Here is a 26,503-nt window from a genome sequence, read left to right as displayed (position 1 = left end):
GAATTTGTTTGCCATTAAGACCATTGGCCAGTTATTTTTACAGTACAATCAAAACACATGAATTCTTATCCTTAAATTAAGTGAAATTTCAATGCAAATGATGTGTTGACATAGTTTTCAATGAAACAATATGATATCACAACTCATTTACTTTCTTCTATATGTGATGAAGGTGTTTTCAAACGAAATCTTGAGCACAAGCATGACGTTATATTGAGCATTTTATTTTGGACATATTCATTAATGTAAAAAAATAAATATTTTTGCCTACCTAAAACGTACTGTTTTGCCCTACAGCTGTCTTAAGACCAATAGCTTATACGTGCTATATATTTCAAGTTAAACAGTTAAAGCTGCACTCTCAACTGAACGTTTCGACCCTTTTTTTCAGGACAAGCCATTTTTGCAAACGTATGGAAACCTGTGATATAAGACTGCTGACAAAAATCAGATCGCAGTTTTTCATATTTATGTTCAAAAATTTATGTTTGATGCATTGCTCTAAAATCGTTAGTAACGCTTTTAGCCATAAAACATTAATTTTCGAACGGAAATATGAAAATCTGCTATCTTATCTTTTATCAGCAGTCTTATATCACTGGATATTAGATATTTAATCAAACTTTGGCTCATTCCCAGACAAAAAAATAAAAAAAGGTTGTCAAAACGGTAAATATGTGAGAGTGAAGCTTTGAGGTAAAACACGTATATGTAATACTGCAGTATTGTTTTGGCCGTACTCCATTACTTATTCATTCTCTATTATTATTTTGCCCTTTTCAAAAAAGGGGTCTTTTTGTCGAGTGATTTTGGGTAGCGGGGGCTGGGGTGGAAGAAGGGAGTCTCAATTCTTGTTACGGGTATTATGCAAATCCCACAGTTAAGTTAAAAATAATGTTGAATGAGATAAAGATTCCAAAACTTGCCCAACGGAAATGGATTTATCCAGACTAAACCGATTTAAAAGAAAAAGAATAAATGCTCATGTTTCACTCTTGGTTTGAAATTCTCATGTTGCCCCCACCCCCAACCCCACCCCCACCTTTTATCAAAAACAGTGACTTTCCTCATTAGTCTTCAGCTTTGTTCATTTACTCGATTCCAATACAGAATGCACATAATGATATGCATTGCTTTCAATGTACAGATTCATCAACCATGTTTGAGATCCTCCCGACGGACGCCCCTTCCGTCTCGACGTCCCTGTTCGCCACTCTTGCGGCCCTGTGTCTCTGGCAGCTGTGGTCGTGGTTAAGGCGCTACCGGAAGTGGGTAGCGCCCTACAAACTCCTGCCCATGGACACTGACACACACTGGTTTTTTGGACATATGCACAAGGTTGGATCTTATTTATCTTTTTAAATATTACACATTTGGTCTGTTAATGTATATATGGGCCTATATATAGGTTTCCTATTAAAATCAGGTATTGAACAAATATCAGTTTTCCTTCATTTAAAAGCCACTACCTAAATACTTTTATAATCGGGCATTTAACAAATATCATTTCTCCTTCAATTATAATTCCTCTAGTTGTATCGCAATGATGTACTGGGCTCTTAGACGTGCAAATAGTGAAGACAATTCGTTTGGAAACTTACATTGTAAATTATACTTTACGTTTCAAACATTTTACAAGTCCCAGCCTTTTCTAGCACGTTATCCCTTTTCTAGTTAGGTATTGTGATGGCGCGGATTCCCATATGTTGTAGCTTTAGTGACATTTAACGATGTACGTTAGGTAATGCTATCGTTTCCAGGAACTAAGTGTAGATAAATCAACATATTACCGGTCTAATTTATTACATATACTATGTTATAGCTCCTTGTGTTCATTTGCATTTTAATTGTAAGATGATTATCTTGTAATTAGGTAGCGATTAGGTTAAGTTCATGCCCCCATGCTGCACGTGGCAAAAAACCCTCTAGTATAGCTAGCTCACAGTATGACATTGGCTATATACACCAATTGGCCGATAGCTATTTTCTAATTACTGTGTAGATGTTTATTTTCTATATATGCATACGGTTTCCAAAAAAAGTATAGCCTATAGGTGGTTTTAGTTGCTTGTTTAACTAAATGCACACTGGTCAGAAAGGAATAGTAAAATTAAAGTTAAATATCTCTTTAAACAAGATTTTTTTATCAATATTGCACTTAACACATTTATATATAGACAGAGTCAGCAATTATTTCAAATTTATCATTTACACCAATTATTCTACTTCAGCATCCAGGTCCAAGCGAAAAGGGTATCGCTTTCCAGCAGAGTTTCACGCGCCCATTTCCGGTTCTGCACGTGCTCTGGTTCGGCTGGATTCGACCAATCATAATCGTCCATCATTCAGACAGTATCCGACCAGTGCTAAAGGCTTCAGGTTGGTATTCCAGACTATATCTACGTATTGCTGTTTATAAATTTTGAAAAGGAAATATATTTATAATGTTAATATCAAGTTTGACTCTCATGTATGTCGGTGTTTTTAAAAAATAAAAGATACACAATTCAGTTAAGGTCATAAGTATTTATTACTGCCATATACTGATGATCATCGAACAGTGAACACAAAAGGTAAAGTCTAATTACCTACAGTCGAAACCCGTTGGCTCGAACTCGCTTGGCTCGAATTCCTCGTTGGCTCGAACTGGATATAAAGGACCGATTTCTATTTTCTGAATATAAACATTCCCGCTTGGTTCGACATTTTCGAGGCTCAATGTTATTCAGCCGGTCTCTAGCACTTCGATCGAACGGCGTTTGACTGTATATTCATCTTATTATTAATCCTATTCAACGCTCATGATTAATAACGTCTGAAAAACAGTTGGTTCGGGCTACCCGACCCTATCTATGAAATAGTCGCCTACCCTACCGTTTTTAAATCAGTTGGTATTTTTAGTGTTTCAATATATAGTTTAAAACCTTCAAAGCTGCACTCGCACAGATTGAACGTTTTGACAACTTTTTTTATTTTTTGTCTTGGAACGAGCCAATTTTTGCGGAAATCTATGTTAACCAGTTATATAAGACTGCTGACTAAACTTAGATCGCAGATTAATATATTTAAGTTCAAAAATTGATGTTTATTGCATTTTTCTTAAACCGTTTGTAGCGGTTTATTAATTTTCGAACGGAAATATGAATATCTACGATCTGAGTTTTTGTCAGCAGTCTTATATCACAGCTTTGCAGATATTTACGCAAAAAATATTCTCTTTCCAAGACAAAAAAATAAAAAGTTGTAAAAGTGGTTAATCTGTGAGAGTGCAGCTTTCAAGCTTTATACAGAAGATTACCACATTTATCCAATGATGATAATAACATTTTAACGTAAAGCCTCATAAAAAAGTCTACTTACCCTACCTGGTTTTCAAAAGGATGTAACCCTAACTAAACCATTTATATTTGACCTCATATTATAAATATATGTGTACATTACGTATATCGCGCAGCTTAGGGTGATGTCAAATTAATGACGCCTGGTACACTATGGCCTTCTTTCCCCTTGTAGCGCACATAGCCATTAAGCCCCGCGGTCCGGGTACCGCCTACATGCTCGGTATCAAATGGCTCGGGGAGGGGCTGCTGATCTCCAACGGAAATAGATGGGCGCGTAACCGCCGCCTCCTGACGCCCGCCTTCCACTTTGACATGCTGCGCTCCTACCTCGGAATCCAGAACGCGTGTACAGACGTTCTGCTGGTAAATCTTTTTTTCCTGATTGTATACATTTTTTTTAAAGAAATCATACTTTTAATTATCAAAATATATTATTACTAAGGACCGCGGTGTGCTGTGGTAAGAGGGGGCGGATCCTGGATTCGGCATTAGAGGGGGCGTTTCTTACGCCCCTCCCTCAGAACCGAAATCTGTTTGGTTAAACTGTCGGCAGGGGGGTTACTCCCTAAAGAACTTTTTAACAATTTCTAGTCAGAAATGGTCCATTTTCGGCGTAACTTATAACTCATTTTCTCCAATATTGAAATTAAAGTAAACTTCGACGATTTTAGGGGGTGCACACCCCCTGGATCCGCCAGTGGTAAGATGTCAAAGATATAAAAAGAAAATAATTCAAACGGCTAGATGATTTCCAGATATTTGCATGTTGCGCGATTTCAAAATAATGAAAACGTTAAAAAAGTCGATTTAAAAATGATCATCCTATCTTTTGATTATGCTATGTGCCAAACACATATAACGTTGACATTTATAAAGATTTTCATTAAGACAAAATATAACAAGAGAAATAAATAATGTAAGATATGGTAGCAAAACTGTACAGATGAAATGGAATGGGTGAAAATTCATTTCTAAATCAATATATATTTTTTGAAATTCAGGAAATTTGATGACGGGTGGTGCATGTTTTATGTTTGAATGAATTGAAGATTTTCAGAAGTTTCTTTTAACCGACATTTAATGCCGTTCGCTTTGATAATAACTTGTCCATGTCAGCAGAATGACAGCCTGATTATCAGCGATTAAATGTTGCGTTTGTATATTATGTGAAACAAACGTCTCATTGCTCTTTAAAATATACGAGGTATCTTTTATATAAATTCGTATGAAGTGAAAATCCGGTTCTGAAAATAAACAGGGATAAGAACTCGTTTAATTACAATTTACATTTATTTGACAATTTCGATTGTTAAAGATTGCGTTACCTCTTTGAAAATTCCCAAAAGTCTGTAAAATTCTTTTAAATCTTTTAAAAGTTACAAAGCGTATCTATCAGGCTGGATTGTAATTGGATTGGGATTCGACATTCGCAGAAATGTACAATAATCTTAACTGTGCAGATCTGATGATTTCAATTCTTACACTTGACATTTAGTCTGCATGTAAGGCCCAATCATATTATAAAGCTTGAGCAAATTAAATTGTTATTTCGAAGTCAGAAACATTCCCCAGGAAATTGCATTTAATTTAAATTCACTAAATATAAATGTAGTTTTTGTTTGTCATTTGACATATGTTTTCGCGGCGTAATTAGACGCTATTCATCACTGATGTTAAGCATATAAGTTCTCCAGACCTCGTCTTTGCATTCTTAAGATATATTGCTTGTCTGCTACACTCAACATTGTTGTCCAATATTGATAGAGAGCTGCACCGTCATTTTAAACAATGTTTTATTTGTTTTAAAGCTGCACTCGCACAAATTGAACGTTTTGACAACTTTTTTTGTCTTGGAACGAGCCAATCTGTGCGACAATCCATGGAACCGGTTATATAAGAGTATAAGACAAAAAATTAGAACGCAGATTTTTTATAGTTAAGTTCAAAAAATGTTGTTTTATGCATTTTTCTTAAACCGTTAGCCATAAAACATTAATTTTCGAACGGAAATATGAAAATCTACGATCTGAGTTTTTGTCAGCAATCTTATATCATTGGTTTGAATATATTTACGAAAAAAGTTGCCCTTTCCAAAAAAAAAAAAAAAAGTTGTAAAAATGGCAAATCTGTGAGAGTGCATCTTTAATTTCAAGACATTCGTGTTGTTTAGACATACAAAATCTAAAATATCTAATTTGTGTCTGTATGATGTCTGCAGTTAGAATTAATTTCTTATGGATTAAAACTGTAAAGACTGGCACTGTTTTTGACAAATTCTGCGACTAAGCTGACTTGTATATCCCCTGAAATTGATGTCTAAAAATAGTTTGAAATCTGCAGGCGTCTTTAAAACCAATAAAGCACGCCGTTCACTTCGGAATTTAAATGACATCGGGTTTGAATTTCCGGATATTGTCAAATTATCTTAAATTGCATCTCGAATGATCCCAAATCTTACATGACATTTATACTGCGTTTTCATTCTAGCCTTGACGGCCTAATCAAGTTGAAACATTCCTTTTACACCTCCAGCAAATTGAATTGTAATTCAAAGTCTGCAACATTTCCTAGAGAATCGCATTAAATGGAAATACTGTAATTCACAGTGTGATGTAAGCTTGACATTTGACATATATTGTCGCGATAGTTATCAGCAAATTTCACCACTTATTCCATTGCCTTTTTGTCTTTTTATAGTGATGGGCTTATTTGGTTGTAAAACAAGTTTCTGTAAAATATTGAATTATGCTATATTTCATTCATTTCTGAAAAAAAAGGTATCAAGCTTAATCAAGAAGAAAATTTCGTTCTCCTACTTCAGATAAGTACATCCAAAAATTTAACCACGCTAGAAATTCCTATCTTGCAAACGGGCAAAGATCAAACAAGTACCCGTATATATCTTCTTGTTAATGGTAATCACTTTGTAATAACCTCCCTTGTTGATGACTGCCGGCTGTAGTCTCATAGAAACCTTGTCTTGTGAAATGATTAGAATGCTTATTATTTATTTTTATCGCTTCAAATGTAACCATAAAAAAAGTTTTAACGCTCCTTTCAAGAAAGAATGCTTCACTCTCTTCTGAACTATTTAAAGACCGATTTGACCTTAACATACTATGAATCACTGCGCGCATATCCATGACAAACACGAATTATCACATATCCATACGCATTTATTTTCACTACGCACAAAAGAGTTTCAGCAAAAAAAAACATTTTTACTTTATTTTGTTTTACTGAGGTGTGAGAAAAAGCATCTACCATAGCCGCTCGTGTAAGAAAGGTTCATCCCAACCCTCGGGCAGGGTGTTTTGTGGAAACTCGGTAAACCTCGTTTCCGCAAAACACTTTACGCTCGGGTCGCGACGAACCTATCTTAGACTCTCGTCCATGGAAGATACTTATATTCTACACCTTGAGCAAATTAAAATGTAATAATATGTCTGGAACATTTTCTCAGGAAATCGCATTTGATTAAATTAAAAAAGTTCCTGTGTGATGTAAGCTTTACAATTTAAATATAGTGTCTTCAAATTTCACCACAAACTCGTATTTACGTTTTGCCTTTGACAGTGACGGGCTTATTTGGTTGCAAATCAAGTTACTGTAAAATATGACATCATACAAGAACAGTATTAAAATCTATCTGATTACAAGAGATTGCAATGAATAAATATACACAAATGTGAACAGTTACCAATCTGTTCTTTACCAAACTGACATTTATATGAAAATCCTCATTCAAGTTAAGCTTCAGACATTTCGTAACTTCTTTCATTCTACGGACGTCTGTGTTTCTTGTTCAAGGTCGCTTAAGCCTCTAAATATTGTTAAGATTAGACTACCGCGCGTGTCCCTGTAGTTGCATGCGTAGTAATGTTGCTCTTCCGTGGTTTTATAAAACAATATTTGTTACAAAATGTACATTTACAAGGCGTATTTTCGCACGTTCCAGATAAAATCTTCTTTTAAGTAAATAGTAATAATTTACGACATATATTGCTAATCTGGTACACCCAATATTGTTGTCCAATAATGATAGAGAGCTGCACTGTCATATTAAATTATGTTGTAATTTTTAATGTCAAGACATTGATGTTGTTTAGAAATACAAAATTTTGTTTAAGTATGTTGTCTGTAGTAAGAATTTATTTCTTATGGAATAAAACCGTAATGACGATCACTGTTTTTGACAAATTCTTCGACAAAGCTGACTTGTAAAGCCCCTGAAATTGATGTACATAAATAGTTTTAAACCTGCAGGCGTCTTTAAAACCAATAAAGCACGCCGTTCACTTCTGAATTTAAATCACATCAGGTTTGAATTAACGGAAATTGTCAAATTATCTTAAATTGCATCTCGAATGATCCCAAATCTTACACGACATTTATACTGCGTTTTCATTCTAGCCTTGACGGCCTAATCAAGTTGAAACATTCCTTTTACACCTCCAGCAAATTGAATTGTAATTCAAAGTCTGCAACATTTCCTAGAGAATCGCATTAAATGAAAATAATCTAATTCACAGTGTGATGTAAGCTTGACATTTGACATATATTGTCGCGATAGTTGTCAGCAATTTTCACCAAATATTCGTATTTACGTTTTGCCTTTTTATAGTGTGATGGGCTTATTTATTTACTATATTTAATTCATTTCTGGAGGAAGGCTTGATCAAGTAGACACATTTGTTCTACACCATGAACAAATTGAAATGTAATTATATGTCTGGAACATTTTCTCAGGAACTCGCATTTAATTAAATTAAAAAAAAATCAAGGGCGATGTAAGCTTGACAATTTACATATAGTGTCTTCAAATTTCACTACAAATTCGTATTTACGTTTTGCCTTTCACAGCGACTGGCTTATTTGGTTGCAAAAAAAGCCACTGTAAAATATGACATTATACAAGAACAGTATTAAAATAGATTTAATTACAAGTGATTGTAATGAATAAATGTAAACAGTTACCAATCTGTTCTTTACCATACTGACATATATTTGGTTAACTTATGCAAGTTCCATAACAAATCCTTATTCAAGTAAAGCTTCAGACATTTACTATTTTAATTCTACAAATGCAATTGAGATATTTTGTTTTTCCTGAATGATGCTTAACACGAATTGCAATGAAATATTATTGAACACTGTATGCACAAAACACGTAATTCTCGTGCCAAACTTCGGAGATTGTATCCATCGCCTCACGCGATCAACCATGACAGAAAGAAATAAAAAATATAAAGTACTATGTATAACTCTATAGAGTTCAACTTTTTAAGTCCGTACATAAAATGAATTGCATACAACGTACGTTTAAAAAATCTGTTTAGTATGTATAAACAGTGTTATTACGTGGTCTTGCCCTTTTAATGATAAACACAATAATAGTGATTATGATTCTTCTCTTTTTTTGTAAAAATGAGTGGTTATTTTAAGATGGTTATTTGAAGAATAACAGGAAATTTTCCCGGGACATTGTTTGTTCTATGAGCATAAAGTATAAGGTCTTTGGCACTGGTATATCCAATAAAACCGTACAAGAGAACATAAAAGTGGAAATTACATTGCTACATAAATAGGTTTTCCTATAATTTGTCTTTACAAAACTGCTTGTTTCGAAATCGAAATTTACTAGAAATTCTTATGCAAGTTCCGTAAAAAATCTTCATTAAAGTTAGGTTTCAGACATTTCGTAACTTTTCTGTTTCTGCAAATGCATTTGGGATATTTTGTTTAAGACAGGTATTATGAAGTAGGTAGAATTATTCCGCAATTCGGTGAATATGGATGGTTCCGGTGACATTGATGTTCAAGCTACACATTACAAATTCCAGATTTAATAAAATCTCATCACCAGCATCGGCACGTGCCTTCTGGTAGGATAGATTTCGATCAGGACGGAGGCTGCCTACCTTCATATTTCTCTCCTTTCGAATGTGCTTCTGTTTGGTGCAATAATCACTTCCGTGGTGGCTTTAGCTCTTTATTGCTTTCACGTTGATGCTAGCTCTGATGAGGCTAAATAAAACTTAATAAAGTACTAATAAATAAAAGTTATGACATACGTGAGGTTTGGGCTAAATGAAATAGTTAAGAGCCCCAGTGGACTTGTGATCCAGTGAACTCGCGTTTCACTGACGGTTCCAAGGCGGTGGTCCCATCTTTATCGTTACGGTTATTTTGATGCGTGTTTGGTCAATATGTGGTGTTTGAACGTGTGTGTTTCTTGTTCAAGGTCGCTTAAGCCCTTAACATGCCTCTAAATACGGTTACGAATAGACTATCGGGCGTGTCCCTGTAGTTGCATGCGTATAAATGTTGCTCTTCTGTAGTTTTATAAAACAATATCTGTTATAAACTGTACATTTACAAGGCGTATTTACGCACGTATAAAATTAAATCCTTTTTAAGTAAATAGTTTACGACATATATTGCTAATCTGGTACACCTAACATTGTTGTCCAATAATGATAGAGAGCTGCACCGTTATTATAAACGATGTTGTATTTGTTTTTATGACAAGACATTAGTGTTGTTGAGAAATACAAAATTTACACTATTTATTTTATATCAGTATGATGTGTCTGCAGTTAGAGTTAAATTCTTATATCCAAGAATGAAGGATAAAAACCAAAAAGGCTTTCACTCCTTTTACAAATTATGCGACTAGGCTAACTTGTATAGCCCCTGAAATTGATGTACATAAATAGTTTTAAAACATCAGGCGTCTTTAAAACTAATAAAGCACGCCGTTCACTTCGGAATTTAAATGACATCGGGTTTGGATTTCCGGAAATTGTCAAATTATCTTGAATTGCATCTCGAAATGATCCCAAATCTTACACGACATTAATACTGCATTTTCATTCTAGCCTTGACGGCCTAATCAAGTTGAAACATTCCTTTGACACCTCCAGCAAATTGAATTGTAATTCGGTGTGTAACATTTCTCAGAAAATCGCATTAAATGAAAAATACTAATTGACAGTGTGGTGTAAGCTTGACATGTGACATATATTGTCGCAGTTATTGTCAGCACTTTTCACCACAAATTATTTTTATAGCGATGGGCTTATTGGTTGCAAAACAAGTTTCTGTAAGATATGAACTTACGCTTTACTTCATTCATTTCTGAAAGAAAGTATCAAAATATATTTGACTATCAAGTGATTGCAATTAATAAATTGATATCTACACTATTCTTACATTTTATTATTGTTACGTTTTTGTGGTAAACACAATAATAGTTATGGTGTTCCCCCTTCTATTTTGAAAGGACTTGTTCATCTTATCAGGAGATTGTTTTAAGTCATGGTTTGTACATTGAACATTTGTTCACATGCACCTAAGAGCAGTCAGTGAAACAAGAATTTACCGGGATTTTCAATTAGTTTATGAGTATCGAACCTGTCGAAGTGTCTTATATCATATAAAACAAAAGAAGACACAACAAACAAAACACACAATGGAAGAGGTTTTCATGACACTTTCTCCAACATTTATCAATAATTGCAAAATGATAAAAGTATATGCCTAATTTTTGTTTTGACGTTTTCACGACTGTTTTAACCTTGCATTGTTATTAATTAGATTAAATTTGCTTAAAGAACAGGTTTTCTTATCATTTGTCTTTACCAATCTGTTCGTTACCAAATCGACATTAACTAGGGTTTTTACGCAAGTTCCATTAGAAATCCGTATTAAAGTTTCAGAGACTTCGTAACTATTTTAATTCTACCAATGCATTCGGGATAATTAGTTGTTCCTGTTTGACATTTAACATGAATGCCAATAAATTACAGACACTGATTCTATTGCCAAAAGTCAGGACTCGTAGCCATCGTCTCGCGCGATCACCCGTAACTGTAACGTGTTTTTTCTTCGATCTCTAGAGCTCCAAAGTAAAAGTCGAACAAACAATTTTTTTCTTCAAATTGAATTTCATAACATTATCGTTTAGGAATTGTGTTCAGTTTATATAAACAGTGTAATTGGTATTGCCCTTTTTATGATAAACATAAATATTGTTTCTTGTTTTTTTCGTAGATATGATTGGTGGATTGTTTTCAAGAAATTGTTTATATTGTGTGTTTAAAGTCATTTAAGGTTGTTGCCACTGCTATATCAATTGAAACCCTACAAAAGACCATAAAAGTGAAAAATACATTGCGACACAAATAGGTTTTCCTATAATTTGTCTTAACAAAATTGTTTGTTACGAAATCAAAATTTACTAGGAGATCCTATGCATGTTCCATAATAAATCATCATTAAAGTTAGTTTTCAGACATTTCGTAACTATTCTTATTTTATAAATGCACTTGAGATATTTCGTTTAAGACAAGTTTTATAAAATAGGTGAAATTGTTCTACAATTCGATGAATACGGATTATTCGTTCCGGTGACATTGATGTTCAAGCTACACACAACAAATCCCAGATTTAATCCAATCTCGTAACAAGCTTAGACACGTGCCGTCTGGTAGTTCTTTTTTATCCAGAACGGAAACATATGATATTAATTCGTTTGATAAAATATATTATTAATCAGAGAAATAACGAATGTAAATAGCAAGGACCTTTAAATTAAGTTTAATATTGATGTGCTATGCCCAAATTTGGACTGAACATACACGGCGAGCGTGTATTTTCTTTCTTTAGAGCTCCAAATAGTCAGTGTATCGGCGTAATTACGCCATTCAAAGTAGAGAACACGCAAGTTGCTTTACGCAATTGTTGAAAGAACGTTACGCATCTTGTTTAATTTCCTTCGTTCTGTATATTTGTTTGAAACAAGTTATACTGATCATTTCGTCTCCATGGTCTCTGGCCGTCTTTGAAAGTGTAATACGCATCGTAAAGTAAATTAAATGTATCCATATACAAATCATCATCTAGCGCTTGAAGTGTAATCAATCATCTGAAAAATAATAGATAAAAATGGCTCCGAAGTAAGGATGACATTTGTTTAAAATATGTCTTCAGCAACCTTTTCACATTGATTTATTTACTATCAAGTAAGACCGCTCTATCGACATCTACCGACACTTTTCACAAGAGTGGCATAACCATTTACTTTGTGTAAGTACATACTAACTATCATTATCTTCTTAGTTGTATACATGACATTGTGTCAACTACCCACTGACACTGTTAATAATATCAGCTTCACCTGGTTACAATTGATAACTGCTGATTTACTTAAATAAATGTATTGGCAAATTTGAAGTATTCTGCCTATTCATTGAACAAATTTGTATGTGGACCACAAATATTCTTACGTTTTTTTAGCGATTCACAAAATATTGAAGGTACAATCAATGGTATAACATCATGCTAATATGTGCTAAGTGAACTTTGTTGACTGCAAGTGATCCAATAATTAACAATTTGGAAAAATGTGTTGTTGGTGCAAGCGTGAAAAATACATCCAAAAAACACTTCATGGTTTTGATCCAATTGTTCAGTTTCACTTACTTACGGTATCTAACTGTCAATAAATTTATTACAGTTTAATTTAATGATGCAATCATTGGCCAAACTTTCAGCGCTACATTGTTCTACAAAATTCCGTCAAGTTGAAAATTTGACCAAGAATTGCATCATTATAATACAAGCAAATCTAAAATATTCCACACGTGTAGAAGAAGAAAATAGAAAAGTATTTTAAGGCTTAGAAATATTTTCATATCTTTCCTGCCAAAAAGGTTATTCATAAATTAACGCCACTTACTTTTTTGTTTACATCGGTTGTATCCCGTGGAGACCTATGCGAGAACCCCTTTGAAGTCGTGTGAGTCCTCACCCAGACATTACTAACACGAACACATATCGTTACACGTTGTATAGCCTGAGCAGTTCCTTAATAGTGAGCATGTAAGATCATGGCAATGACATGGCCAATTTAGAAATATTTCGTTAAATATTTCGAACTCATTAAATGGTAGCATTTGTGTTTCATGCAATTTTATTTCATGAGCCTTATGTACATCTATATGTTCCTTATTACTTCGAAATTAACATTAACAAAACTCATGTTTGTAAATTCTTTACGATATCGTCCAAACTTATTGCATGATAATAATATTTTGCATAAAGTTATGTTTGATACCGAGTCTAGGACCTTAGAAAGTAAGAAATAAATTTCTTCGCCCTGAGCCAATTGAAATGTAAATTATGTGTCTGGGGCATTGCGAAGATTACAGATAAACAAATACTAGATTTGATTATAATCTCATATTTGATATAGACATTAAATTCAGAATGTTTTAGTTGTTGTTATTTTTGTCCAATTGACTTTGCTACAATGAAGTTATAATATATGTCGTAAACTATGCTTCTGTTCAATATATCATCATAATATTTGTCCATATACTTCTGTGACAAACTCATGTCCCCTATTTATTTAAAAATACTCCCAAATGTAAACGTACAACAATTAAATGGAAAGTATCGGGACAAGCGACCTATTTATAGGAACAAGGCTAAGGTCTTACAGAATAAACGCGAGACACTTCACGTACATGTATACACACATAATCGTATCCATCCTAGTTATCACTTCGTTGTACCTGCACGGCAGTTTTTACTATGTCTATAACATTTGAAGCCGCCAAAAGACAGCCATAAAGGTAATGTTTCCATTGCTAAAGACAGGAAAACGTTGTAATTGTCTTTATTTTTTTATTTTTAAAGGTACGATATCTGAACAGTATCCAGATTAAGGATTAAAACGCGTCCCCCAAAGATCTTAGTTATTGTTTATGCTACTGGGCTTTGCCCTGTAGTGCCCTGTAGTTAACATTGTGTTATTACACTTTATGGATAAATTTGTACCACTTTAAATACAATTTATCCTGAAACGCCCCCAAGAGACTGCAACAAAGGAAGGTAACTTTGTAAACAAATGGCAAGTGGCTAAATTTTAAAACATTGATATATATCGTGTAATATCATTGCAAAACTAAATGGCAACATACGGAGGTAAAAGTAATGGTTGACTTGCAAGTATGCATCATTTAAAATCTTCAGATTACTGTAAAACTAAAATATCACGTTAATCACATTCGCCCAAATCTCTAACAATCTTCCATTTATCGCCTGATTGCAATTCGTACACAAAAATCATTCTGGGATTTTATGCCTGATCAAGTTTTTAGGCAAGATAAAAGTTCTCTTTATTCATATTGAGCGAATGGAAATATAAATTCCATATTTCGACCGTTCTTTAAAAAGTCTCATTCATGTTTGATCAACTTCATTTTTTCAACTTAATGTTTGCTTGACATTTGACATCGGTTTTCGTGATGTCTGACAGCAAATTTAGACACTATTCATCAACTAAATGTGTTTCTATTATTTGCATATTTTACAGTGACGTTTTAATGTCTGTGTTCACAAGTCTCTTAGACACTGTCAGGAATCTGTTTGAAGTTCTCAAATAATCTGACAAATTGTTATTTGAATCATACCTTTTTGATGATATGATAATTTTGCATTGCTATATCAAATGGCATGTCAAATGTCAAATGGATCATTATGATTTGTTTCTTTATAACAGGGTAAACTGGACGAACTTGCCGAAGGACAAACGTCTTTTGAGGCTTTCCGGCACCTTGGTTTGTGCTCCCTTGACATCATAAACCAGAGTGTCTTCTCCTATTGCACAGACTGTCAGCTGCAAGGGTAGGTGAATCTTTGACTAGTTTAACTATTTGTGTATGTGCATGAAGTGCGGTGCCTAGCGTGAATATTTGACTAGTTTGTCTATTTGTGTATGTGTACATGGCTCGCCTTTGGGGCCTGATTCAATTGATTTACTTTTCTTGGTAACTTATTTTATTCTTTTTGTTAGTTCTCAGTTAAGATGAAAATGTTACCTATGTTGATTTGTGAATACGGTCCCTGGTCCGTCTTCATTATTAACTAGCGCATTATTAACTAGCGCATAGTTGAATAGAGAAAAACTTAAAACTCTAGTTTAAAAACTCTAGTCTGGCGGGTTTATCCAAAGCTTTGCAACCAATGTTCATTGCCCTATCAAAGCAGGGTGTCAACTTAATGTGTATTCAATAATGAATAATGCATTTTTGGAAAATATTATTTATTGATAACAAGATTGTAACCGTCTATTTAATAGCTGTAAATGCACAAATATTAATTGATTGGTGGGTCCTAAAAGATTTACAGTGATCAACTTTCGTCTCATAAAGTAGAATACCGTGTTTTCTTGTATCTTTTTTCAAACTGAACACGGTATTCTTCAAAAGAAATATTGTTTTCGATAATTATTTATCCTTTTCGGTAATTTAAAACAATTTAACTAATTGTGGTACTGCTTATTTAGAAGTAAGAGTGCATCTTAAATGCATTCATACAAACATAAATACATACCGTACGAACAAGACATTGTGAAGAAGCTCGCTTTTCACTACTTGAACACACATTTGAAATCATGTTGCTGTCTAAATGGTGTGAAAATTTCATAGAGGTGAACAGTTCAGGATTCAGTCCCTACCATTTAACTGGACGAAGGCTCAAACTAAATGACATCAATAACAGCGGTCAATTAGCTGTTGCCGGGACGAATCTATTGGCTTTTCCGGCTGACCTACCGTGTTTTTAGCGGACTCATTGTGTAATTAGTGCGTTTACCATATTTATAACTTGCAATGGCCTTGTTCAAACCATAACGACAACAGTGTGCTATTCAATCGGGAATGTTCGTGGCCTCGGGGTTTTAGTTTTGTTTTGTTATTTAGGGTATCCATAGACAAATGTGTAAAGATGCCTGATAATCCCGTATCATTTTGGTTTTATGTGTAAGGTTTTTGTGTGCGGTAAATGTGTGTGTTCTGAAATGGAATTTATTTCCCAGGCTTTAGTTAAATATTGATAAAAACTTAATTATTCCATACAAAGGACAATGACCTTATTTTGAGTGCTTTTAGAGGCTTTAATTTAAAGTGAGTTGCTATGGTTACAAATATAATATAATTAATAGATACGAACGATGACATGTAATTGAATATTCGTTCCTTTATCCAAACTGTCCGTAATGGAAGAGAAACATAAACTCACGCACCGTAAAATATGTTTTGTTTGGGTTCGTTTCTAGTGTATACAAATTCTCATGACAACACGCATGCACTAAGTTCGAAAATGTCCTTTAATGCTGTTTTAAATTACGGGGAAAACTCCAGTAAGGAGTTTTGCGTGAGTATGAACTCTCGTGACTAATGTTGATGTTGAATATACCTTGAAGACATAGAGAGCATGTTTACATCTTCTTAATACTATTTGATCAAGAGCTTTTTTTAAGGGCTATGTGTGACTGTTGCCGCCCTGATATATGCATAAGTAAAACATCCATAAAAATGTTTTTCTTATGCCTACCTAAAACAAGGGAAAATTACTAATCACTACATTACTTGTTAATTATGTTTACCAATATAATCTCAATGGTATGTACACTATGCTGGTTACCGTAAGTAAGTGTGTTTGAAAAATGTTAAATGTTCAACGTTACAAACATTGAATTTGTTTGTATAGTTCATAGTATTGATCATTTTATTTTTCAGAGAGAACAACCCATACGTGCATGCAGTCCAACGCCTCTCTGACCTTTGGATCAAACGGTCCTTGTACGTATTTGTAATGTGAGATTAAACGTTGTAAACCCCCGCGCGAATACGTCTGTTTTCTCTGACCGATTCGAGACGGTAACCTCGATGAGTAAACCCAAGCTCTGATGCCGATTCGAGGCTGTTACCTCCAAAATTAGTAGCCTAAAGCGGGAAACATTTATCTTCGTTGACCGATTCGAGGCATTAACCCCAACATGAATTTGACGTTCTTATTTATTTTAGTTTAAACGTATTTGTTTTGAAACGATTGTGAAAAAAAGTTTTTAAAACATCATATAAATCACTCTTGTTGGCACGATTTTACGGGAGAATGTGGACATGTGTTGTGGGGAAAAGTACTCGGAGCAAACCCACTTGTCCAGCTTGGTGACCACAAACCAAACTCACATGCACCCAGGCCGGGGATCGAACCCGGGTCGCGTAGGTGGGAAGCGAGTGTGATTACCATTGCGCTAATCAGCCAACCTTTAGTGCAATTGAACCATTAATGTCTAGCCAAACTCACGACCGAAAAAAGCGATTTATTCTCGATGAAGTCCATAGATACCATTTAATTTCTGGTGATACGCACCTTAACTGTTGTTTTTTTTCTTCTCGCATTTCTGTGGCTTAGAAACTAGTTTTTCAACTGTCAATATATTTGTTTACCTTCTTCAATCTATTTCATTGACGCAATATGCCCTTCCTAAGGACTTAATTAATCAAGATTTGAAAGACAGTCAGACAGGGCTGTTTTAATCAATGTAAACCCGTATTTCATTAGTTTTAGGTTATCTTGAAATGTATGCAAATTAAGAATCTGTAGACAGTCTAAAAGTGCTGACGAAAATTGACGGGCTGCCTCACGCCATTCACGGAACTTCATTGAGATGAACTGTCTAGTAATTTTTAAATTATTATTTTTTATATCACTAATAGCTGAAATAAAAAGGATCCCTAAATGGTATGGCTTAGCTGATTATCTGTACCTTCGGTTAGGAGATTGTAACATGACATTATATTATATATATATGATTTGCCTATTAAAACAGTCAGGCATTCGTCTTCGAATAGTCACCTATATTCGTGTTAAATGCCAAGTTTAATCCTTCTTTAAGTGATAGAAATGGACCTAAATGGCCCTGAGCCAATAAACAAATACACAGGAAATTTGCCCCTACTGTGACATCAGTGCAATTAGCAGGATATGTACAGCAGGGGATTGCCATGACAAGCATTCCTTAACATCCCGGCTTCATCACAGTTGACGTGAGACAACAATAGGTCAGGTACTCTCACGAATCCACCCACGTGACTGAAGGCATTGTTCTTGTCATTTCATTGACGCTTCAGTAAACCATTAAAACGTTTCCCGTTTCTTGCAGGCGTGTCCATGAGTCGTTCGATTTTGTTTACTTTAACTTCACAAAGGAGGGTCGAGAATTTCAGCGCCTATGCGACTATGTCCACTCTGTGTCCAGCAATATCATTGACCAGCGGAAACAGAAACTAGTAGGTTGGATTTATTATAAATTCATTGGTTAAGATGAAGGTGGGACATTTAGCACATATGTATATAGCTGACCCCGTTGGCTCGAACTCACAGGGATCGGCGAAAATGCCACGAGCCTTGGAAAATTCGAGACAAGCGTAAATGCTTACCTTAAGTTGAAAGAAATCGGTCCTTTGAGTTCGAGCCGACGAGAACATCGAGCCAAGCAAGCTAGAGCCAACGGGGTTCGATTGTATACTATTTTTATCTTGTAATCTGAGAGTATTCCTGTGTGACCATGGTATCTATTTTTAGTCGTACGATGCGATGTTCTGAACATATGGTGGCATCAGAACGCAGGCATGACAAAATAAGACCGCGATTACCAAAACAAAGAAAATATCGTTTAACACGCCATTGTTCGACCAAATTTGCATTTCGTATGTAAAATATCAATTGATGTTCATGTATTCGGTCATTCTCATTCATCAGAGGTTTGATAATGATAAATCTGTACGCATAACATCGTCACTCTGCTGTACGAGAATGGTATTCGGCAATCACTCTTGTGTACGATTACTAGTATGGTTAAACAGAAACTGCGGTTATCTGACTTAAATTTAGATTGTCTCTAGAACACATATGACTAATCAAATATACATCAGGCGAATTTACTATCACTTAATACAGCCAGGATTCAAAACAACATACCGTGTGATTTGATCAAGGTCGAGCTAATTTACATCATGTGATTATATACAGTATTGTGTTTCAACAACGTAGTTCATGCTTGGTATTGTTTTCTAAGAATTGAATAACATTTTATTTACAATATTGGGCCGATTGTTCAGACCCCCCCCCCCCCTTCCCCTAAATAAACTTGACAAATTGCAATAATTGCTTTTGCTTAAGCGACTGATCAAATACAAGATACGAGATACAATATCTTATGTAAAAGATTGAAGAAACAAGATTCAAGATACAAGAGTCAGGTTATAACACTTTTACATGTTTTTAGTAATTTAAAGACATAACGTATTTCTGACCATATGATATAAATGGTTATACATTTAAATTAAAATATATTCAACGATAACATGATAGGTCCGATATTGAATAAACAAATGATACTATCAATAGGAACAGTAATTATAATGGTTAGTTCTAATAGATTGCTTTTCATACCGAAAGCGTCAACATAAATTATTTTACTGATCCAGATTCAAGACATTTTAGCATACGTTTGTTTTTAATGTTAGTGACCTGATGAAATGGAATTGTGTTTTTATTCAAATGACCTATCGTTATTTACGGCGCCTGGAATTTTAAAGTACATGTTGACATTTCCACTAAATCTTTTTCACGAAATGAGTTTATTTTTTCATCCCAAATGTATTTACAATTCAGATATCGGATTCTGTTTGATATGATTTATTAAGACAGAAATTGTGTGACCCACTTCACATTTCGTATGTAAAAATATAAATATATTTTGTGCTGTTTGTGGAGTTTTGTGCCGTTCTTCCATGTTTCTTGTTTGTGATTTTTTTTGTGTTCTATGTATTTGGCGTTTACCCAGTACCATTAAACCGGGTTTATGTTTAAACTTTTTGCTACTGAACTTGTTTCTGTAGTTTTTCACATAAGTATGGCTGTTTATGTATTCGGCAAATACTCTGGTGTATGATGGATAGAAGGACTGAATAGAAAGCTCCTTTAATCTGACTTAAATAGAAAGGTTCTCTATAACCCAAGATACATAACAACATACCGTGTTAATATAAGTTTATTTACATAATGTGAATATATAGAGAGGATTGTATTTCAACAACGTAGTTCATTTTTGGTATTGCTTTTTAAGATTTGAATTAGCTTGTGTTTACAATGAGGCCATTTCATCAACAAGTGTGTCGTACCCACGGTCATTTTTTTGCAATTTCGTTACTCTCTATTATGATGAGATTATACTTTCTGACAAATCGTTTGACTGGAAACATTACTCTTAGATAAGTTGATGAATTTTACATTTACATGTTAACATTTTAATTTTTTTTGCCACTCACTTAGTATATAATTGGAAGTTGTGATTTACAGAAAGACTGTAAGTTTGAAGAATTTAAAGGCCAGTTTTAGCTTTTTGATTAATTGCAGAAAATGATTTATAGTCTGCACCATAAAGGAATCATTAATAGGCATTGTTTAACGTCAAACAGAAAACTGACACTGTCTCCATTCGTTTCAAAAAAGTACCTTATTGTCTTATTGGCCTTAATTTTAGTTTGTTCTTCATATCAAACTTAACAGCTATTCAAAATAACTTACATTTCCGTACTGTTTTGTTACAACAAACCTTATTAGCTATTATTTAAAATATGTCCGCTTTTTCATTTAATTTTTGGCATAAGAAACACTCACTGAATTCTCATAAATATCTTGAAACTGGGCCCTTTCATTACTTTTATTCAATAAGCTTAATTCTATTTGCGGCCTAGATATGAAATTGAGGCCAGTGGGGTTTTCCGTTCCTGTGGAAAAATAACACGCTCGTGGTTTTGATTGGATTAGGGCAACATCATTATCCAATGTTATACAACATAACAATTAGTTGCTATTTTTAACATGTGAGATTATACGTCAATAATATGTTTATGTCCAAACCCTTAACCTTGAACTCACTGATTCCAATTTGTACTTTGTTAGATTTTGTTAGCTGTATTTAGATACCTTGCAGCCTGGTTGAATACCAAATTTGTTCTGTATTACAAATGTAATTTGAGTCAAATGTATTTACCTCTTTTCATATACTGTATGCGCTGAGCGTATGATTAAACTGCAAACTGTTAACTGCAACATCGTTATAATAATGAAGGGTGGGCGAGCATTTTTTAAGTAATAAGTAATTTACCTTATGAGTTCTTATTAGATTGTAACCTGCTTCAACAAGCTGTGAACAAAATTATGACGGCACGTCTGTTGATTTGTTTACATCTGAATGCGTAGTTGTACACAGTGTGTGTATACCACGTGATAAATTACGTCATATATGCTACGTCGGAAGGCAACAATTTGCTTAAAATGAAGACTTATATCAAAGACAACTTTTCTTTTACAACACCATTTTAGATGAAACAAAGGGCAGTCTATGACGCTCAATGAGACCGCCGTTGTTTTATTACCGGAGTTTGATAAGGTGATTAGTTTCCTGTTTCTTAAACAATGTTTGGACAGTGCTCCGTCAGACGGCGGTATTGTGAAAAGGTTTGTCGAAGTGTTTTAAGAAACTAAACTCTCAATCAAACTTTGGTAAAATACCGAAGGCAGGGCTCCGTTAGCGGCGTAGACTGCGCTTTGTTTCATTTAAAATGGTAAAGATATAGAAAAGTTATTTTTGTTTGAAGTCTTCACTCGAAGCAAAATAGTGCCTTCTGACGTAGTATTTATGACGCAATTTATCATGTGGTATACACACACTGTGTACAGTTGCGTTGGTTCTGCACTTATTAAAGGGATTTCATCGTATTTATAAGGAAATCCGTAGCCAGATAATATTGCCTCCCCTCAGCAAGACAAAGCTTATTAAAAGGTGATATTCAGAGACAAAACTTGCTGTAAAGACTAGTGGATATTATGCTGCAGGCGAAAGACGATAACGGAGGGGGGTTGACATCTGTAAAGTTGACTGTGTACACGGTGTAAATCTGTTGTCCTTCGTTTGGAAGCAATATTCTTTATGCTCGATTGTGACAAAAATTGATAGTTATATAATCGCCCTCAAGTCCGTTCCCTGGGTAGAAGTCAGGTAGATGACATTTAGTAAAAGTGCAGTACACAGGAACCATAACTCTGGGTGCAGAATTTTTCGGTCATTGTCCTTGGTGACTTGGTGAAAAGTCTTTGAGATATTTACTTCAAACTGCATATACAGATATATCTCATTAAGGAGAAGTGCAATGCAAAGGAACCATAACTATGGTTGCAGTATGTGTTTATTGCGCTTTGTTGTCCGGAGCATAACTTCAAAGGTCTTTTATGTATTGACTTCAAACTTCATATACAGATGGATGGCATTATGAAGAAGTTCAGTGCACAAGGACATAACTCTGGGTGCGTCTTTGCCCTTTATTAATTTCCATACATATTCCTTGTCCTGAAAATAACTTGATAAATCTTTAAGGTATTGACTTCAAACTTCATGTACAGATAGATCCCAACGAGAAAAAGTGCAGTCCACAGGTACCATAACCATGGTTCAGATTTTGTTGAATTATTACGCTTTGTTAATGTTCATTGGTATCTATTTTCGAAAGGCGAAGGTGATTCTGTTATCATGACAGTCTGTGAATGCACTTGTCGTTCTTAAATTATCATGGAGAGTTAGGTGGAGGGAACCTCCTATCTGGACGTTTACAACATGGCAATGAAGAAACTTGGGTCTAACCCCTCTTCGCCTTTCAACGTTCGTAATTTTGTATGTTTTGGTGTATATAATTTAGCCGGACGCAAAGTATCATTATAAAATTGTATCTTATCTATCGTTGCACGGCACATATACTAAGCAACGGTTCAATTTTAGGCTTCGGAGGGTAATGAAGATGAAGAAACCTCAGGTCTTGATTTTCTGGACATCATCTTGAAAGCGAAGGATGATGACGGACGTGGGCTGACTCCTCTTGAGGTCAGGGACGAGGTGGACACATTCCTGTTTGAAGGTTTGTTCTCAGACATATTAATACTAAATTGCTTCCATAGAGGGACGTGAACATTTACGGTATGAGTTTAGCTACGTAAGGTATGTCTTCTGTTCGCAACTAATAGTTATTGATAATTAAACACACAGAGTTATGTTTACTTACGATCACAAGAAGTAAGGGTGTAGTTTGTTCCATATTGTCACAACTGTGATATAATAAGAGTCCGTATTTTTCAATATCGTTGAAATAAAATCCGCACGCTACTTAACGCAGAGTTAGAAAGCTGCTTGATTGCTACCGTTTTAATGAGTGATTTAGTTACAGTAAGATTACATAATTTAACATCTTAATGGTTCAGAATAGGCGGAGTGAGAATTAAGATTCATTCAGGGCAATGGCAGCTTACGTCATGTCACTGATATAGTCTACTGCCTCGCTGCGATTCGCTCCATTTTCTGTTGCATGCCAAATGTGAACAATTACATATACTTTAAATACTGATAAAATTCATACCAGGTCACGATACAACGGCGTCTGCAATGAGTTTCCTGATGTACGCGCTAGCCGCACACCCGGACGAACAAGCCCGCTGCCGTCAGGAGATTGACGATATATTGGAGGGGAGGGATTCTGATATATTGCAATAGTAGGTTATGCAGTTAACTTTATTTTGTACGGTTACCAGACCTTGACAACATCCAAAACCAGCATAGTAGTTTAAATTTAATTCTAATAGTTACCAGTACGCAATGCTATATGTGTATTATTCATTGAATTTGAATACATCATTGCGACGAAATTTGTTTTTACAATGCAGTGCTTCTCTTTTTAACAAGCTTTATATGCTACAACTGATTGTCAGTGGGCGATGAAGAGTAGCTTGTATCTGTTTCTAATGAATCTAGATGCGTATCCAATAATAGCGAATGGAGGTTTGTATCCGTCAATTTAATAATGAACTGAATTGGTGTATGTTAATAAAGCGTTGAGGTTTATCTGTTTCCATTTTTTTCCAATCGTTCAATGAGTTTTTCACAAATACTTTTGTGTTTTTGTGTTATGATTGTTAGTACAGATAAATCGGAACACCTCGGCCATTTTCCACCGAAAACAACGTCGGCTGTATGCCGGTACACCAGTAGAAGAAGTTCGAAAAGTTAATAATATTACTAACTAATTATAGTGTTTTACGTGTAATTTGTATTGCTTAGTTCAAATTGGTTCACAGTGAAGTGTATTAGTGCATAAAACTCAAAGGTGTAAAAGGTGTATCTGCTAAATTTTAATTTACCACGCGATAAACTTTCAGCGTAGTTAAATGTAAAAAATTACCGTTCATAAACATTCGAGGTGTTTTCGATGGAAAGTGGCAGAGACGCTTCGATTGTGGGTAGGGTACAGATAAATCTCATTGACAAGAATGTTACAACTGTTTTCAGTCAGGATCTTGCGCGACTGGATTACTTGAGCACATGTATAAAGGAGGCCCTTCGGCTCTACTGTCCCGTGTTCTTCATTCAACGTCAGATGACTGAGGCCATAAACATAGAGGGATTTACCATTCCAGAAGGTATGGATTTTTTTTCTTAACTCCACAAAGCGGTTACTTCCCTTCGCTGAACAGTAACCACTGCCGTGTAACGCATATCACATGATGATGATTAAAATCACGTGCCGTCAATCAAAAAATGTTGTTTGTTTTCTTTTTAATAAAACATCATTTAATATTGCCTGCAGACGAACATAAAAATAGTTCTCCCCAATAAATAATTACATAACTGAAAAAGGTACAAACCGCTCGCTAAGGGAGATCACTCCGGAGGATATTAAAATTAGTAATGTCATAAATAAATATGCTGGGTTGTATCACACGAGTTTTGCAGAATATAGCAAAATCCGTTACTTTTCAAATTTTAAAAACATTGGAACTTATCATAAAAGAAAAAATACAGCGTTTATTTTCTATCGTAAGATTTGCGTCCAACGATACGCCGGTTGATGTTTAGTCTTCCATACATTTATATATCATTATATGGTAAATAAAATGAATAATAAATTACTAATATTTTATAAATAAGCAGTATGGCGTATCGTTGCCATTAATTAAGTTACTTACTGTCGAACAAATAACACGTAAGTGTTACAAATGTTTATTAAATACATTTTTAGTTCTGACTCACAATTTTTCATAACAGGCAGTAACACGAACTCCTTTTAGAGAGTCAGGACAATAATGACCTCCCTTGATAATTAAGTCTTATTTTACAAGATAAACTTCCATGTCAATAACACAAATCATACAACCAAACTTCTAGTATCGTAACTCAAGCAAGACAGCAATAGGAAACATTGTCCATACTTCTCGTTTGCTCAACTTTTCTTGCTATATGAAAGAATATACATTCTCGCTCAGCATCTGTTGGCAGTATAAGTAACGCAATAGTATTTGTCATATGAACATTATCCCTTTAAGGCTCGCATGTAGCTATCGACATCTACAACATCCATCACAATGCGTCTATGTGGGGTGAGGATTATGACAACTTCCGACCCAGTCGCTTCGAGGGGGACGCTGCCAGAGATATGGACCCCTTCGCCTTCGTGCCCTTCAGTGCCGGACCCAGGTGAGAAAAATTAGGTCGTCGGTACAACGACCTGACATACAGTATAACTAACATTTATAATAAGACTTTAAATCCATCATAAGTGTATACAGTTTCATAACCAGTATAGAGTCTATTAATTTTTTTTAAATTAATTTGACAGGGGCTTGCAATGGTTAATACGTGAAGAAGGCAGATAGATTGTATAAAAAAAAACACAATACAATCCCTTCTACCAATTCCCCTTTTGCTAAGACGTTTGTCGAACTTCGTAGATTCACCTCAACTGTGTCACTATATAAACCGGTTCCTATTGTCATTTTCAGGAACTGTATTGGTCAAAACTTTGCCATGAACGAGATGAAGGTCGTGATATCGAGACTCTTACACCGGTACGTTCTCTTGTTATGTTTGGGTATGTATCATTATTAGTAGAGTCAGCGTGTTTGCAATAACATGTAACCTATAGCTGTCGTCTTTTAGTGTTGTGTCTCGTTGAATGTCCGTAAGGCTTAAATCCTTGCGTCTTTGAACAAGCACATACCTCAATGAGCATCCTCGTAGTTTCCATCGATTTTAGCTCTACTGACCAAAGGCCAGAAGAGCTCAAGCGATGGCGCGGTGTCCATCTTCCGTCCGTCCGTGTATCTGAAAACAACTGCTTGTGAACGCGATAACGTTTTCATTGTTTCTGAATTAAACTTATACAGTAGTTAGATATCATTGAGAGCCCGATTCCTTT

The 26,503-nt window shown here is 34.8% G+C and overlaps 1 protein-coding gene across 2 annotated transcripts in view; it reads left to right on the top strand.

Moving 5' to 3' along the window:
• LOC128202792 (ultra-long-chain fatty acid omega-hydroxylase-like) overlaps nucleotides 1-26,503 on the top strand; it is a 29,727-nt gene that overhangs the window by 1,398 nt on the left and 1,826 nt on the right. Inside the window, exons 2-12 of one of the 2 annotated variants that reach the window (XM_052903926.1) lie at nucleotides 1,148-1,338; nucleotides 2,232-2,379; nucleotides 3,514-3,704; nucleotides 14,911-15,035; nucleotides 16,931-16,993; nucleotides 18,361-18,487; nucleotides 23,041-23,176; nucleotides 23,675-23,804; nucleotides 24,598-24,728; nucleotides 25,632-25,782; nucleotides 26,088-26,153. In XM_052903926.1, the coding sequence (XP_052759886.1) occupies nucleotides 1,159-1,338; nucleotides 2,232-2,379; nucleotides 3,514-3,704; nucleotides 14,911-15,035; nucleotides 16,931-16,993; nucleotides 18,361-18,487; nucleotides 23,041-23,176; nucleotides 23,675-23,804; nucleotides 24,598-24,728; nucleotides 25,632-25,782; nucleotides 26,088-26,153 (1,448 nt within the window). In that variant the 5' untranslated portion in view covers nucleotides 1,148-1,158. Of the gene's footprint in view, nucleotides 1-1,147; nucleotides 1,339-2,231; nucleotides 2,380-3,513; nucleotides 3,705-14,910; nucleotides 15,036-16,930; nucleotides 16,994-18,360; nucleotides 18,488-23,040; nucleotides 23,177-23,674; nucleotides 23,805-24,597; nucleotides 24,729-25,631; nucleotides 25,783-26,087; nucleotides 26,177-26,503 lie in introns of both variants that reach the window. The other variant, XM_052903927.1, reaches the window with a different exon arrangement.

This window comes from Mya arenaria, chromosome 9 (genome assembly GCF_026914265.1).
Source record: "Mya arenaria isolate MELC-2E11 chromosome 9, ASM2691426v1".
Taxonomy (NCBI): Eukaryota; Metazoa; Mollusca; class Bivalvia; order Myida; family Myidae; genus Mya; species Mya arenaria.
This window is presented reverse-complemented; position numbering and strand designations above follow the sequence as displayed.